The sequence below is a fragment of the Oryzias latipes genome, chromosome 11, assembly GCF_053564925.1.
Source record: "Oryzias latipes strain Hd-rR chromosome 11, Olatipes_Hd-rR_3.1".
Taxonomy (NCBI): Eukaryota; Metazoa; Chordata; class Actinopteri; order Beloniformes; family Adrianichthyidae; genus Oryzias; species Oryzias latipes.
The window spans coordinates 5,618,235-5,635,439 of NC_136247.1; the positions used below are offsets into that span (position 1 = coordinate 5,618,235).

Genomic DNA, 17,205 nt, shown 5'->3' on the forward strand with positions numbered 1-17,205 from the left:
CGTGGCGCCAACGTGACGCCCTGAAGCACAAACGCAGGACAAATCTCTGTTTTCTGTCTTCTCAGACACGGTTGGAACCTCACTGTCCTCCCCAATAACTCTGGATCCATTTTGAGGCATCTAGGTGCTGTGCCTGGTAAGGATCGGCCTCTCTGTTCCAAAGCACTCTAAACTTTTTGAATTTCTATTTCATGCCTTTATGAATGGCGCCTAATGCTTTGCTGTGTCTTGTGTCTTTGCAGGAGTGACTGTTCCCTGGCTAAACATTGGCATGGTCTTTTCTACCTCATGCTGGTCTAGAGACCAAAACCGCCTTCCATATATTGATTACTTACACACTGGTGCTGATTGCATTTGGTAAGTAGAGTTGGTGCTTCTGCTCTCCTCTCATAAAGTCCTCAGCTAAATGGTTTTTGCCGTCCTGGCAGGTATTCTGTCCCTGCTGAGGAGAAGGCTAAGCTGGACGAGGTGGTCCACACACTGCTTCAAGCCAACGGCACGCCAGGACTAGAAATGCTGGAGAAGAACATCATGGTGACTGTTTTCTCCAGCTTTTTCTTTGGATCCTGTTTGAAGTTGCTGCTTCGGTCGATGACCGCTGTTCTTCCTCTGGCAGATCTCTCCAGAGGTGCTATGCCGGGAAGGCATCAAGGTTTACCGCACGGTCCAGCGGAGTGGCCAGTTTGTGGTCTGCTTCCCCGGTGCCTTTGTCTCCAAAGTGTGCTGTGGCTACAGCGTGTCGGAGACGGTCCACTTCGCCACACCACACTGGATGAACCTGGGCTACGAGGCTGCAAAGGTCAGATCACCAGTATGGGGAGTTGAAAATGAGACATTTGACACGCTGTTTTTCAGACTAAAAACCCAAAAAAAGCATGAAAAGAAGGAAAAATGTAAGTTCTAAATCTAAATATCTCTTTTGAGATAAATATAGTCAACAAAAGATGGGAACAAGAGCAAATATTTCAAATTAAAAGTAATCATAGTAATGGAATAGATGGCACTAATTTATCTGTATGTCATTTGTAATGTTTAAAGAAAAAACAAAACACGTCACCTGAACCTCTTGACAGGCTGCTCGTTTAGCCCCACAGCGTCATTCTGGGTTCGATTTCTCTGTTCAATTTGTGGTCAAAAAATAAAATCATAACAGTTGTAACAAACAACAGAGGAAAAATATCCTGCTTTGCATTTTTGCAAGTGAAACTCTGGGATCCTCACAGGTCTCTTAAATGCTCAGAGGCTCTTTCAACATTTTTTACAAAAAGATGTTGTGACTGAAGCCTTTTCATTCATAAACCCTCTTTTTTTTTCCTGTTTTCAGGACCTGAAGTGTCGTTGTATAGCCAAACCCTTCTCCATGGAGAAGCTACTGTATCAGATCGCCACCTCTGAGTCTAAGAGGGACAATGGCCTTCTTCTCACCACCATCTCTGCCCTACTCAAAGACCTCAGGCACGTTCCTGCTCTAACGCACACACACACACACGCACACAAACCTCTGAACTCACAGGATTATCTAGTCATTTGCTAGTTACTAACTATAAAGGGGGTGTGTCGCTCTCCAAGCTGTTGTTTGAATCAGGATCTTCCTCTTTCAACAGGAACATAGAGATGCACCAACGTCAGGAACTTTACAAGGCAGGTCTGCTCTCTTCTGCTCGCTACGGCACACACGACGGCGGCCTGGGGTCCGTCGAGGGCCGGAAGAAACCCCGCGGAAAATGGCTGGCGCTGGAGTCATCTGAAAGACGCTGCCAAATCTGTCAACACCTCTGCTACCTGTCCATGGTGAGAACTGAAGGAACCTGGAGTTTAACCGGGAGGAGACGGGTTTAAAGCAATGCAATGAGCTTTTTAAAAAACATGTGTTTGGGTTTGTGCCTCTGTACAGGTGGTTCAGGAGACGGACAATGTGGTCTTCTGCCTGGAATGTGCCCTTCGTTACGTGGAGAAACACAAATCCTGCAGAGGCCTTAAGATGATGTACCGATACGATGAGGTAGTCTTTGTCTTGCAGTTCTCAATCTATCCACAAGAGGGAGTCCAATACTAAACCAAGGCTTCACCATGTTTGTGTCAATACAGTTTCTGCTGAGAAAAGCAGCTTTTTTACTTGTTTAAGGGGAAAAATATGAAAGTATTGAATTGTTTCTGATTTTTAAATCAAATCTACAACAAAAGTCTTCAGAGGATAAGACCTTTTGTTGTTTTGATTATCAGTTTAGGGGGGAAAAAAAGATTTCTAATATACATAGTTTTGCTCATCTAGGATCAAATCAACAGTTTGGTGAACCAGGTGTGTGGGCGCGCCATGTTAAAGAACGGCAGCAGCGGCGGAGGAGGGGGAGCAGTCATCATCACCAACGGCGGCGGAGGGGGGGACCTGTTCCCCGTCAAAGCATCACCAGCCAAGCGCGGCCCGAGAAAGCGCGCCACAGTCGAGGTGTCCCTCGCCCGTCTGTCCGCCAGCCACCTGCCCAAAGCTGCAGCTGTGTCCTGAGGGCGGCACCCCCCCACATCCCCAACCTGTGTGCTGTGCCCCACCCTGTTACCGCAACACCCCCACCCACTCACCCAGCCTTCTTTGGGCTTTTTTTTTTTCACCATCAGCCCCACAAAACTTGACAGATTGAACATTTTTCCTCCCTTCCCAATCATGACAGGCTTGTTTATAAAAAGGAAATTTAAGAAAACGAAAAGCAAGATGAGGTTTTTGCACTAGTGTGAAAGAAGAATTGGTTTTTATTCTGGATGATTTTAGAAGTCCCTCCCTTCCTTCAATCAAGCATTAAAGTGTCGGTCAGAGGAAGACTCCCCCCTGACACGGCTTACATTTGTTACCATCACATGCATCACCCTCTCCACCCCCCCAGACAGTCAACTTCATCTCAACTGTGAACTTGGGATGGATCCAAACAGCTGCTTTTCCCAGTTTTCCCAAAAAACGTTGTACCCAAAGTTTGTCCCCGATTCAAAGAGGAGGCGCCCTTGTCCTGAGTTGGAACATTTCTCAGTCCATCCCAGCATTATTATTATTATTGTTGTTTTTTTAGAAAAGGGGGGTAGAGATGCAAGATAAAAACTTGAAAGACAAACATGTTGGTTTACTGATGGATTTTTGAGTTTGATTTTTGAAGTTTAGATTTGTTTCTGATAGTTCTTTTGGGCTTTTTTTGGGTGTGATTTTTCTCTCTCTTTTTTTTTCTTTTCTCTTTTTTGTCTTTGTGGATGTTGCTCGACCCGTTACCGGTCGCCTCTCTTCCTCGTAACCCGGAGCGAGCGAAAACGGTGCCTGATTGGTGCACTGATGGTGCAAGGAGATCCCTCTTTTATTGGTGCTGTAGGTTACAATTACTGTATAACAACACACACACACTCACACAAAAAACAAAACACAACAAAGTCAATAAAAAACTCTGGGGGGGCTGGTGCCGGCTGTCGAGCTCACTTGCCCTCCCGCCCGCCCCACAGGGCAGAAAGGCCTTCAGCCTTCTCTGCTTCTAGATGTGCAATCGTGTTAACATTCCATTCTTCCAGCCCTCTTGTTTTATTTGTACCAGTAAACATTAATTATTATATTATTTTATTGTCGTTTTTTTTTTTTACTTTTATTGATCTGATGTGTTATCTCAAGTAGAGCCACTAGTCGAGTGCAAAATGTGAAATATCAACCTTTTTTTTTTGCTTCCTTTATGCCCCCCCCCCCCCCCCACTTATTTTTTCTAGATGTATTATCTTTAGAGAAACTCCAACACAGACATAGAAACAAACAAACATCCTCTTTTTGTACATATATCCTGTAAATGTCTCTAAATACTTGAGCCTTTTTTTCCGGGGTTACGTAAGAAAGAAAGTAAGAAAGAAAGAAAGAGGAAGACATAGATGAGAGATGATCCAGAGGATGCTGGATGAAGAAAAAGCCTTACATTTCCCTTTCTTCATCGGTGTGACTTTGACGCTGACAGGGTTGCTCTGGTAGATGTGTATAAAAAGTTTTAAGTGCTGCTTATGTCACTAAGAAAGAAGATATGGAGTAGCCAATGTTTGACCCTCCTCTTCCTCTTCCTCCTCCTCCTCCTGTCGCCCTCTGCCCCAAACTTAGTTTTGTTTGTTTAGCTTTACTTTTTTAAAGAAAAGGGAAAAAGATAAGTTGGGACAAAAAAAAAAGGATTTTTACATTTTCATTACTGAAAATTCAACACAAATGTAGTAGCTACTCATGTTGCACTGAGCTTGCCAGTGGTGACTGTCAAGGAAAAATCCTATAATCCAGTTTGTTGGTTGTTGTCCCTCGCAGAAGACTGAACTGTTTTAGGACTATTTAATGAAAAGTCGGGTCTTTTCAACATAAAAAAAAGTGGTTGTCAAGTTTTTAAGGCCTTACGATTAATTTCACTCTGATGGGATTTTATTTGTTGTTCATTTCTCGTTTTTGCTTTTCTTCCATTTTCTACAGTATAAACTACTTGTCGGCAGTGGTGACTTAATTTATTCAAGCCGTTTCTTGGCCCCCCCCCTCCATCCAGAAAGAGTTTCATGTTGGTTATATTGACAGTTTTTTACTTTTTGCAGTTTGTACTTAAGGTTGAATAAAAACCTACTGACAATTCACTGTCATCTCTTTCACTCCACCCGTGTGATTCTTTGAGTCCAGCTTTGCTAATGTTTCCATTTTAATGTTTAAGGAACTAAATCGTATCATATAACTGTGGGTTTTTTTTTCTCTCACTTAGATTGAACCTTATTCCACCTTAAATACAGCAATGCCTTCCACTTACAGTCAAACATCTTTATTTTTGATCAGCTGTTTAGAAATAAATTACCTCAATTTTTTTTTCAAAAAAGTTTCTACTTTTTAAATTGGCCACAAAAAAAATGTGGCTTCAAAAAATTTGAGCGATTTTTGTTTCTTTTTTCTTATGTAAAAATTTTAAATAAAAAATAGTAAAAGAAATGTTCAAATAGCACAAATAATCTAAAACGTGAGTAAGAGATCGACTGTTTATTGCAGTTAAAATTTCTATTTGTTTTACATTTTAATGATTACTCTCAGAAGATACAAGCAGTCCAAAAAGTTTAAAGAAATAATTCTTTCCAAACTGTCCCAACCAGCGTGGCGTCAACACAGAAGCTGTCTAACCTTTATTTACATAGAAATGTACTTTTCTGTCACTTGCTGTGTCTGTTTTCCCACTTAAAATGATGAGTTTTGTCTGAAATGTTCATCATAGATGCACTTCAACTATAAGAGACAGAATGTAAAGGAAGAATCCAGGAAATCCCATTTTTCACGAGTGTATTTGTTTAGTGGTGCAGAAAACGAGTATTTATTTCCAACACATTCTCTGCTTCACAGACCTGTCACTTAATGAAGCTCTTCCATCCTTTACCTGTGTTGATGCCAGCTGTTTGAGCTGGTTCTGTAGAAAGACGCCTGTCCCAACCCTTAAACAGTCAGACTGAAACCTCCTCACCAAAGAGCTGTCGAAGGACGCCAGGAACAAGATTGTAGCCTTGAATAAGAATAAGAAGGTCCCTGAAGATCTCCTCTCACCCTGTTGGGCATAACGGGGTGAAAACAGCCCAGAACCATAGACCACAGTAACAAAGGTCCCCCTGCTTAACCCTTGTGCTGTCCTGTTGGGTCCAGATGACCCGATCCTTGCATTGACGTGTTCTCCCTACCATAATAAAGGTAAAGAGGATTTCATGTAATCCATGGACACCACTGAAGATCACAAATCATTGAAGAAAAAAGGTTCAGAGCACCGTCTAGTGGGTCTAGATGACCCAACTCCCAACGTTAAAGTGCCTAGGATAGCACAAGGGTTAAGCTAGCACATCTACGGCCCTGTCCAAAGTTTACAAGATTGGAGGTGGAAGCATCATGGTTTGCGCTAGTATTCTGCAGGAAAATTGTTGGATTTTGTTAAGTTGTGCAATTTCTCAGGTCTAAATGTCCTTTCATCATGTAATATCTCAGTTTCATTTTATTTTCAATGACCTTTCTGAATAGAAGATGAGATAAAGCGGGACATAAATTTGACAGAACCAAGCCAAATGTAGAAACTACCATGAAAGAAGGCCACTGGAGTTACATTTCTTGATAGAAATATAAATGAGAAAAATATTTAAAGAGAAAGAAACCGAAACTGTCGAATTGAAATGGAAAACAACGCCGCAATAAAAACATTTATTGGCAACAGGCGCTAAAGGGGAATTCAAGGAAGAGGAAAGAAATAAAAGGAGCACTGCAGACACATATCGCAGCAACGTCAAGAGATCGCAAGAAAAGAAGCTCTGGATGCTTCGGTTCACAAGGTCAGAGGAAAGTTAGGAAAAAGATTAATCACTGCACCTTCAACCCTTGTGCTATCCTAGGCACTTTAACATTGGGAGTTGGGTCATCTAGACCCACTAGACAGTGCTCTGAACCTTTTTTCTTCAATGATTTGTGATCTTCACTGGTGTCCATGGATTACAGGAAATCTTTCCACCTTTATCCACCTTTGTCATGGAAGGGAGAACACGTCAGTGGAAGGGTGGGGTCATCTAAGACAGCACAAGGGTTCACTTGAGCAAGAATGACGTTTAACGGTCAGCCCTTAGCAAATTGTGCACTCGCAGTTTATTTTATTGAGTATACTTGAGTCTAAGTATAGCAAGTATACCACAGACCATGAATGTGTAGCGTGGGAAGTACTTCTTCAGACTAAATTGGATGTTTGGAAGTTTATAATATATATGTAAAAAGTAAACTTCAAGCACACTGCCTCACTGTTAGTAGACTAAGTATACTTGTAAGTACATGTACATACTACTACTTTTTGCTGAGGGTTGATTCAAGACTGTTGATCTTCATGCTCTCTGCAGATCACTTGTTAGCTTCTCTGCTTTTTTCTGTATTCAGAACCTGATTGTGCAGCTAATTTTTACCGTTTAACAGAAAAAATGACAAGAAAGTTCCAGAATTTCCATAGATCTGTTTATTGTCGAACATGGCAAGAACACAATTTCTGCAGAGACGGAATGGACTGCATATCAAAGAAGACCTCTCGTCTGTAGTTGTGTTGCTCTTTGCGCTCGTCCCTCCTTCCTGCGGGCAGCATGTCTTTATTTAGCTTCACAAAGTGCTTGTTTTCTTGGCTTTTCACATTGAGCACGCAGAGGAGTGTGTGTGCACACTCACACAATGGCTGTCAATTAAGCAATTGAACTACAAACCTTTTTCCATCCTGAGCTACAACCCCCCCCCCCCCCCCACTGCAAAAATAAAGCTGTAAACATCTAAACGCTCATTATTATAATTATCAGGGAATCCACTTTTTTTTGCTCAAAAAACATCCAAACTTTGATTTTTATTTGGATTGACTTCTTTTTCATGCATGTTTTTGGACTCCACACAGAAACTGGGAGCTGCAGATGTGCATGAGGCTCCAAAAATGTGTGGATTTGATGGAAAATGTCGTATTTTTGAATAATTTAAAAGGGGATTCTTAGCTGAACTCGACTTTCTCTGGTTAAAATTGGGAACTTCCCTCTGCAGTCTCTTAAGGCAAAGTCATGTGGCAGTGACAGCAACCTCGATGGAACTGTTGGAGGGTTTCTTTCCAATCCGAGTAAACGTTTGTTTGTCGTGGCCAGTGGGGGTGTCCAGCCGTCCTCACACCGTCTGCCTGCTCTGCTCACAGTCTGTGCTGCTCTGCCCCTCCCGCTCCGCCTGCTCCACCAGCGCCGTGTCCGGGTGAATCTCCTCTTCGTCCAGGGTCACGATCACGGTTGCTTTTTTCCTCCTCCCTCCTCCTGCGCCTCGCTCGGTCTCCTCCTCCTCGTCCTCCTCATCCTCCTCCCCGGCCTCGGTGTCCTGGCTGGCCGAGTCGGTGCAGGTGGAGGACAGGGACGACAGCTTGTGTCGCAGCTCAGCCTGGGTGGGAACCTGGAGGCTGATCTCTGCGGTGAAGGACTCAACGTCTGGACCTTTAGAGACAGCAGAAGGTAAACGTCACCCTGAAGCTCCATAAAAAAGAAGCGAGCCTCTTGTTCATGTGTCGTGCCCACCTGCCACAGGTGAGGCGGCGCTGTTATCTTCTCCTCCAGAATGCAGAAAGACATCCAGAGCGTCATGGTCCGACATGTCCATCAGGTCCATCTGCTCCAGCATGTCCACGTTCACCTCCATGGACGACATGCTGCCTATTGGCTCTGGACACAAGGAGAGACGGTGAGACCAAAGCCAGAGAGCCGCCGAGCGCAGCAGCAAGGGTTTGAGTCCAGGAAGACACACTCTGTCAGCTCAGTTTGTTCAAATGTCCGAAGAAGCAGGAAGACGTCAGAGAAGCAACAGGCCGCGCTCAAGCTGGATGGTGTTTGGGATGGGAAAGCATGTGCATGACTGTGCATGACTGTGGGGTCAAACAAGGTCAGCAAATGAAAAGCAAGATTCTACTTTAAGATGAAAAAAACTACAAATAGTTTTAAAAGTTGGAAACTTGAAGGGAAGATTAAAAAATAGAAAACAATAAATAAACTTGAAACTAATGACTTTTTAAAGGATAACGTGAATTTAAAATGAAGGTATTTTAAACTTAAAGAAAATATTGAAAATGTACAGAAAAATAAGAAATAGAGATTTTATAATGAAATAATGAAAAATAGCAAATTGGAAATAAATTTATTCTAAACTAAAATTAAATAGTTACATTTAGGAAAAAAGTTTTAAATTTAAAATAAATAAACTGAAATAAATTCAAAACGGAAAGAAATTATGAAATAAAGAAAAGTACATTTTAAAACTTAAATAAAAAATTATATAAACCTTAGGGGTTTTTTCTTATTAGGAAAAAAATGTTTGTAAAAACTCTTTGATCTCTCTCCCTCTTTGCTTCCAGACTTCAATTAATAATTTAATTTCAGACTTTTTTTGGTGTTGAGCCTAATTCTTTGTGGGGGTGGAGCTTTGAGCCTATTGGCTAGCAGGACATGATTGACACCTGATGTTATGGTGACGTCAATTCAGCTCCAAAGAGTCTGTTTGTGCCGTCATCCCCCTTTATTCTTCAATTCAAATTTCAAATTTCCATTTTTTAAATTCAAATAGTAAATACTTCTTTTAAGTTAAACATGTTTTTTTTCTCCATATTAACGTATTTATTGAACAAATTTTCAATATTTGTTGGTAATTTCCAGAATTTCCTTCAAGTTTCCATTGTGTTTAAACTTTGAGTTTAAAACATTTTAATTAATTTTTTTATTTTCAGTTTGTGTTTTTCTTTTACATAAAGCTGATCCTCCTTTTCCTGCGTCCTTGCTTGATGAAAAATTTATCAAACTCCAAAAAGATTTTACTTTTGTGTCACAGCTGAACACAAGAATTGGGTGTTTGAACCTTAAGAGTGTGAATAAAACACTCCGTATGTGAAGTTTAGGGTCACACTTCTATTCACATTTCTAAATCTTATGCAAAACAACACATCTCAGTTGGGAAGTTCTTGTTTAACATCCTGCACAAAACATTTTTTTTTAATTTTATTTGGTTGAGTTCTGACACAAAACTGTTTTCACAAATCCTGGATTTGAAAAGCAAAAAACTTTCCTCAACTAAATAATGAATTCCTGTTGTCAAAGCTGACAGAAAATGGGTTTTTTCTTTTTAAAGAAATTTTAAAAACTGCAACAAAAGAAAAATAATTAAGTGAACGGATTATTCCATATAACATTTTTTAACAAATCCGATTTGAATTTGAAGGCATCATCTGTAGCCCATCAATAGCTAAATCTCTTTGCAGCAATAGAAAGAGAAAATCTCCAGATGTCTTTGCTTTCATATAGATGCTAAATTAAGATCATTCTGGAGCCTCAGTGGTTTGATGCATAGTTGCATCAATAGGTGACACGGAAATGTATGGATAGATTTTTAATAAAATCCAAAATGTTTTTGACACTTTGTACAGTTTGAGGTGCAGCATCTGCTACAGAGATTTTTGTTTCCATCATCTATAAATAACCTTTTTCTCTCAAATCTATCTTTTTTTCTTCTTGAATTTTTAAAACCTTTTTGGCAGCAAAGGCAGCGTCAGATCTTTTCCCCACTTTATCCTGAGAGGTTTTCTTAGCTACAGTGATGCTTCCCGGCAGAAATACTAAGGTAAACAGGAATTAAATGACAGAAATTTACTTTTGCTTTGACTAAAACCTTGCAAAAAGAAGAAATTTTAAGAAAATTAACGAAAATGTCCTATTTTCCGTCTAGCAAGAAAAATAAACTTATCAAAAAAGTTTTGCATTTGCAAAATAGTCTCAGTTTGAGAAAACATGTTTGGGGGGCTGGAATATTTCCTATCTTTACATTTTTCATCCACAGTTGGCAGATTTGTTTTTGCTTATTTCAAGAATATTGGCCAATGGGGTAAAAGTTATTGCTTTATTTCTAAGGAACCTGTTTTTGCGGTGCAGGACATCTTTGTTTAGGGGAAAAAATGAGGAACGATCCATCTTTATTTCTAAATGTTTACATCAACACAATTATAAAATAGTAAAGAGCCAGAATCCTGTTTTGGGTATGATAACCCTGCTGTCTTACCACCGACTGGATCAACTTTAGTTTCCTCTTTAACCTTTTTGTGCTCTTACACTCCTGGATTCACCACCTTGCACGTGTGCAGACCCCCCCCCCGTCCACCACCATGAAGTGCTGCATGCGACACAGACAGTGAGTCGGTGCACTGAGGGGATGGGAGGGTTACAGAGTTGCATGGGGAAGCAGCAACGTGGTTGGCTGTTGCACGGCAATGACAGCGTGTACCGTTCACTTTCGTACCTCAGAAGGAAGGAGAGCAGGAAAGGGCAGCACATGGAGGGAGAGAGGAATAAAGAGTCAAGATAGAGAGAAAGAAGGGGAACACTGTGTCCTTTCTTTGCCCTGAGGTCTCCGGCCTTCACATGCTCACACAAACACACAATGAGCGAATGTCATGAAACATCCAGGCCCGTGTGCAGGTTTTCTCTGCCAGTGCTGCTCCTGAGTTTACATCATGTATGGACAAATGTGCTGGCTTGCTCATGTTGCACTGAGAGCACCTTTTCCATGTGACTGCCTCTGCCTCTGTTAACCTCGTCGTGCCTCGTTTGAAAATGTTCCCCCGCTGGGATGGACCGGCAACAGTGAGATGGTGTTAAAGTGGTCCTGTGCAGATTTTCCATGACTCAGTGGTTCCTGTTCTCCTCCCTGAGACTCACACAACTCTTCTTTATATGCATCAAAGTGAATACATTTCAAGTGATTTCTCTGCTTCGTTGCACCATAATCCGCTACTTTTTGCATTCTCTGCACACACAAGCAAATGTTACATCTGTCACAGAACAAAGTTGTGCGTCGGCTTTAACAAAAAAACTGATTTTTAAAGCCAGCTCTCTCAAAGGCAAATTCCCTCCCGGCTCCCTAACTACTAAAAAACATAGTGTGGGACTATCTAGCCCCCTGAATTTTAAAAGCAATTCTAACACCACGCTCACTACTTTTTTTTTAATGGCAAACATGATGTCACTGATTTCCCGACCTAATAAACCTAATAAAAATGAACATGTGGATCTAATGATGAAAACGTTTTATAAAAAAATCAATTAAATTACATTTTTTCCCATTAGAACTCGTTCAAAATGCATTGTGATCTTTATTCATCAATCTATTGATTTTTCACAGAGACTTCTGGGACACTTTTAGGGCACTGGATTTTTTAAGTGTAGATTCGGACAGCCCTAGAAAACGCATTATATAGTGCACTAAGTAGTGAGTGAATGATTTCAGACAGAACCATTGAGGAATCTGCAGGCCTCATTCTTCTTGCTTCCTTTCCCTCCTCTTCCTCTGCTCTGAACTCCTCTCCTTTAAGACCCCTTTAGGGGATTAAAGAAAGGGGAGCTCACTCAGAACCGTTTGCAACATCGTTCAGAGCAGATCCTCTGCACTTTAAATATATTTTGTTCACAGATTGGAAATTTGGAGGAACTCTTGGCAGTGAAATATAGGTTAAACCGCTGCAGGAGTCCATTACAGTCCCAATGGAAAAGGTTTTTTTTAAAGTGGTCAAAGCAGATTATCATCCAGCGGTTTGAAGTGCAGAACCTGGCTGCAGGAAACTCCATCTTTTGATGTCCTGCACAGAGCTTTCAGGTGATACTGGGACCAATTCAGTTCAATGGTAGATGGCTTTGCATTCACCCTTAAAGAAGTAAGACACACTACACACTTGGTTACTCAATCTCTTTCTTTGGGCCACAAGGGATGCGAAAATTAGTTCAAGCTGCTGGAATCCTCAAAGCTCCTGACAATGGTTCCTGGAAGAGGCTTTCCAGCTCCTCACCTCGTCTCTCTGCAATCTGCAGGTAACCAGTAGACAGGTACTGCTCCATGTCTTGCTGAAAGGCCTCCTCAAAGAACTTCTGCCTGTCTTTCAGCTTCACCTGAGGTGGTGAAATCCCTCCTTGCTCAGCCCCAGGGGCTCTGTGTGTGTGCTCCACATCTGGCTCCACTGAAAGGCAAGAACATATTACAGGTGTCATTGCTTTCTATGCAGGAGAGGGTTTCAACAAGCCAGGAGTCTGCTGAAAAGAAAAGGTCTGTGTGACAAACAGAAACAATGAAAGAATTTCACGGGAATTCTTCCTTTTGTGTCCCAAATTCACTTTAAACAAAAATCAAACACAGATCTCTTCCTAGAGGTGCAGATCATTTCACTAAATCATGATATTCTGCAGATGTAAGCCAATACATTTAGTTCTCCTTTGACTTAATGGTGATAGTGACTGCAAACTTTGACATATTGACCATGTAACAGTCGTCTGTGGTTATTTGGCTTCAAAGGTTTTCTTTTATTTACTTCTTTTAGGATGCAAAACTGGATGACATGACGTTGACATTGTTCTGCTGGGTGCTAATTGGTTTTCAGTGGGAAATGGATTTTATTTCATGCTCTTAAATCTATATTAAATAAAAGCAAAGGTTGAAGAATTTCCTATCAATTTTATATCATATCAGATCATTGCCAACACTTTTTTAGAAATTACATCCTATTGTTAATAAGCAAAAACCTAAGATAAAGTCAAAATATTTGGCTGGCATTTGTCTGTTTTGCTATTGACAGGTTATATTTACAGTTTCTCTAAAAGAAACCCCAACAGTAAAGGGATGTTATCACATTTTTCTTGATTTAATGCTTTTATTTTGTAGTGTCCTGGTTGTGCACTGTTCACAAAGTGGAAATGGTTTCACTTGAATTTGCAGCACAAATCAAAGCTTCACTAATTCTGTCTGTTTTCAAATTGCCCCCCCCCCCCCCCCACACACACACACTTTGTTGATGTCCTTCCTCGAAACATAAGTCGCTTAAAAGACAAACGTCACTGACAAAAAAGGAATTATATTTGTATCCAATCAGAAAGAAGTGGGTCCTAATGTGGGCAGGGGTAGGCCTCAAAATCACGTGTTAGTGGAGCAGGCAAGACCAATTCAGGAAAAGCACATTAGATAGCCCTACAATGACATGATTTGGCCTCTGTAAGTGTAATATGAGCCCATTAGTCAAAAACCATAATGTGTAAAAATGCTGCACTGCCTGTCTTCCTCCTTAACATAAGCTTTGGCGAGTGTAGGGGTTGGGGCTACTAAGTCTTTATGAAGGGATTACAAATCAAAGTAATGTCCTCTGACGTGATGACAGCAGCTCTGAGTGTGTTTGTGTGTGTGTGTGTGTGTGTGTGTGTGTGTGTGTGCGCTGCTGATGCCTGGAGTTTCAGATTCGCTGTCTCTTTAGTTTTCTCATCCTCATCTGAGAGGCGAGCGTTACATAAGAGCACCCACAGAGAGCCAAGGCAGGAGGGCGCTAATATGTATAAATTGTCCTGTATGAGCTCTTTATCTGTGGCGGTAATGTGAAGCTAACGATGAGTTAAAAAGACGCCAGGTGAATTCCTTCAACACCCTCTTTGCCCCCGCCTGACTGAATATTTTTACATATTCTCTTTTTTCTGCGGATCCGAGCGCAGGATCGAGGACCGGACTCTCCCACAGAGGGAGACTCCTGCGACGGACCACGCTGTGGTAGCAGATGGAAACGCACACACCTACACACAAAGGAATAATGAGATCCAAGAGGAACTCACACAAGCATAACAGCCCTTGGAGACTGGGAAAAGAATAGCACTATTTCTCTCTGTCATTCCTCACCTAGTGTCCAATCCATCTCATTGATCTGATTGTGTGTCCCTCGTCTCTCCTGGACTCTGTCCATCCTTTTGCTTCTGGGTGGTGTGAAAGAGTGTGCAGTTGTGTGTGCTGATGTCTTCTAAAGACGGCTGTATTAGATGGGGGGCCTGAGGGAGGCTTTGTTAAGACCGTCAGGCATTAGCAGGGCTGGAAGCAGCGGCGAGTACAGGAGAAAGAGGGCAATGTGGGAAGTTATAATTAGCCTTTGTTGATGGACGGCAATAACAGTATGGATCCTGCTCTTCATCGCTAATCTAATAATAAATCCATCACTGTTCTGCACGGCCTGATCTTTGTTTGTGCACAAGGAAGGAACTGTGTTGCTTTTGTCTGTAAATATGCATGGATCTACTGGAGATCTGTACGGTAGCCCTGAAGGGCAAATCACACCAACACATCGCATAATGCAAAAACATTAAAAATCACCCAAACAACTAAAAAAGCATTACATTTTAGAAATTAAAGCAAAATTCTGTTTGTACTGCTATATTTGACAGAATAACAAATAATTAAATAACCAAATTACACCTGTAAAGCCCCCTATGTCAAAGAATTGACAGAACCTTTTTAAAAAAAAACCTTTTGATGATCATGGTTTCCGTGAATACTTGCTTCTGATTGGCTGCTGGGTGTGGATTAAAAAGTGATAATGCACACCTTAAGAGGAAGTTCCCATGGGTGTCATAGCTTAAATATTCTGCATCACTGTACCGGCTTCTGTAACCCTTGTGCTATCCTAGGCACTTTAACGTTGGGAGTTGGGTCATCTAGACCCACTAGACAGTGCGTTGAACCTTTTCTCTTCAATGATTTGTGATCTTCACTGGTGTCCATGGATTACATGAAATCTTTCCACCTTTATCCACCTTTGTCATGGTAGGAATAACACGTTAATGTAAGGGTGGGGTCATCTAAGATAGCACAAGGGTTAAAACAAACTTTTACTTCATCATCTGGACAAAAACAAGCTGTAAGATTTTAACTTTCTCTCTAAACTGATGCTATATTTAACCCGTTGTGACGATCATCATAGATATCGCTTTCCTTTGGCGCTGCAGTCAAAGTTGGTGCCAGCTAAGCCGGCTAAGTGGCTTACTGTGACAACACGCCACACCACGTAACAAATAGTCCGCTTTTTGTGAAAAAAGCGATCCAAATCGAAAAAATAACAAGAATAAAGTTCTAAAATCTGATTGAACATTTATTTCTTTTGTAAGTGACCATGGTGTAAGCAGGATGATGGCCTTGGAAGTGTGCATTATCAGAATTAACACACTTCACGGAAGCTTCGTATCGGATAGTCCAGGCTTCCACGGCATGCGTTGATTTCTGATAATGCACACTTTAACCCCCACTTAACTGTATTATAAATATCTATTTATTGAAAAGAACTTCAATTTTTCAATACATCAAGTAGTCATTCAAATAAATTGAATACGTTTTTGAAAATTAGCCATACTGTGTCAAAAGTGTTTTTGAGATGGCATGTAAGCAATCGTCTTGAAATGAGCAGGAAAAGCTCTTCTACTGCCCCTAGTGGAAGGATGATGAACTACAGGGCAGAAAACAACCTTGATCTTGGATATGTGTGATTCACCCCAAATCCTATAATATTCATTCCCAAAAAATGTTCGCTTTGATGCCACACAGAGGTTATTTATAGTCCTCATGTATTATACCAAAAGATTACAATATTTTGCAGATGAGTTTAAAAAAAAGAACCAAAAAAGCAATGAAGAAAACCTGAGTTTACAGGTGTTGTTGCATGCTTTTTCTGCAAGTTTGCATTTTGTGCCTCCAGCTTTGCAGAATTTCCCTCATAGCTTAATCACATGAGTGTGCAATGACTCACGAGTGCTACAAAACGATACACATCCCCAGAGGAGTCATCGTAAGCAGTAGTACTCTTAAGTCCAGATTGAGCTTAAACTCAAAAGAAAAATGGCTTATTACCTGAAATTGTGTGAGCCGTGTTAAGTGCTGTGTCGGCTACAGCCATTGTCAGGCCCACAGTGTGTCGCAGACTTCTTCTTTAGATGCCTATTTTTGTTTCCTGATCACTCGAGCGTGAGCTTCAAAGATTCAGAGCTATCTGGTTTGCATTCTACAAATACAGGAAACAGAACCCACAGGAAAAGGTGTGTGTGTGTGAGTGTGGCTGCGTGGGTGATCATGCACCCGTTTTATGTGTACCCACTTTGCAGACAACAAACAGGCGCAGAGCATTTACCTCCGAAGGAATTGAGCATTTTTCCATTCATAAATGTGTCACATTTGCCTTCCTGCTTTTTTTTTGCAGATGTGCCTGTGAGATCTGTGAGCACAGCACAATGTGAAATATCAATGCGTGCATCCATACCATATTTGTCATTTATATGAAGCTACAGTTGAATAAGTCAGTCAAAAGTGAAGCGGAGATGCTGCATCATCAAATCAGGCTTTTAGATCTCAACTCTAAAGACGAAAACTGACTAAATGAAGTTCTTTTCAACTCGACTTGCAAAGCAAACATGCAAATCAATACGTGGAGTTTTGATCCCACAGATTGGTTGTTACACCTCTTTATTTGAGGCTAAAGCCCAATCAGACTCATACTTCATCAGAGATTGGTTTTCGGAGCAATTCATCTATTTACAGAGTGTTCAGAGCTCCTCAGGACCACACAACATTTATTTAGAAAACTGTTGCAGAACAGATTTATTTACCGCTGCAGTAGATACAAATAATAAAAAAGAGATCCCTTTTAAAATGATAAATCATCTACAACCAATCCCAGTCATTCCTGAGCGCCTCATCAGTGCATTTCTTTGTAAAAACAGGGGCTGATTTAAGTGGCGTCAGTGGAGCCTGAATGGACACAAGGATGGATAAATAAATTAATGAAAGTGTCAGTTATCTCGCTGGCTAGTTTGCTTTTAATTCCAGCCAATGAAAAGAAAAAA

The 17,205-nt window shown here is 41.0% G+C and overlaps 2 protein-coding genes across 7 annotated transcripts in view; one reads left to right on the top strand and one right to left on the bottom strand.

Moving 5' to 3' along the window:
* Window positions 1-4,629, top strand: part of jarid2b (jumonji and AT-rich interaction domain containing 2b) — a 101,641-nt gene extending 97,012 nt beyond the window's left edge. For all 3 annotated transcript variants that reach the window (XM_023960183.2, XM_078954579.1, XM_078954580.1), the window contains exons 11-18: window positions 66-136; window positions 243-357; window positions 429-534; window positions 617-799; window positions 1,325-1,455; window positions 1,605-1,791; window positions 1,895-2,002; window positions 2,273-4,629. In XM_023960183.2, coding sequence (XP_023815951.1) covers window positions 66-136; window positions 243-357; window positions 429-534; window positions 617-799; window positions 1,325-1,455; window positions 1,605-1,791; window positions 1,895-2,002; window positions 2,273-2,503 — 1,132 coding nt within the window. In that variant the 3' untranslated portion in view covers window positions 2,504-4,629. The remainder of the gene's footprint in view (window positions 1-65; window positions 137-242; window positions 358-428; window positions 535-616; window positions 800-1,324; window positions 1,456-1,604; window positions 1,792-1,894; window positions 2,003-2,272) is intronic.
* Window positions 4,630-6,966: 2,337 nt separating this feature from the next.
* The window catches only part of dtnbp1b (dystrobrevin binding protein 1b), a 31,211-nt gene continuing 20,972 nt past the window's right edge, over window positions 6,967-17,205 (bottom strand). Inside the window, exons 1-4 of one of the 4 annotated variants that reach the window (XM_011481295.4) lie at window positions 16,217-16,355; window positions 12,363-12,530; window positions 8,062-8,205; window positions 6,967-7,980 (exon numbers count right to left, since the gene is read on the bottom strand). In XM_011481295.4, coding sequence (XP_011479597.1) covers window positions 7,667-7,980; window positions 8,062-8,205; window positions 12,363-12,530; window positions 16,217-16,262 — 672 coding nt within the window. In that variant the 5' untranslated portion in view covers window positions 16,263-16,355 and the 3' untranslated portion in view covers window positions 6,967-7,666. Of the gene's footprint in view, window positions 7,981-8,061; window positions 8,206-12,362; window positions 12,531-14,224; window positions 14,360-16,216; window positions 16,356-17,205 lie in introns of those variants that run through there. The other 3 variants (XM_020707350.3, XM_004074383.5, XM_011481294.4) reach the window with 3 other exon arrangements.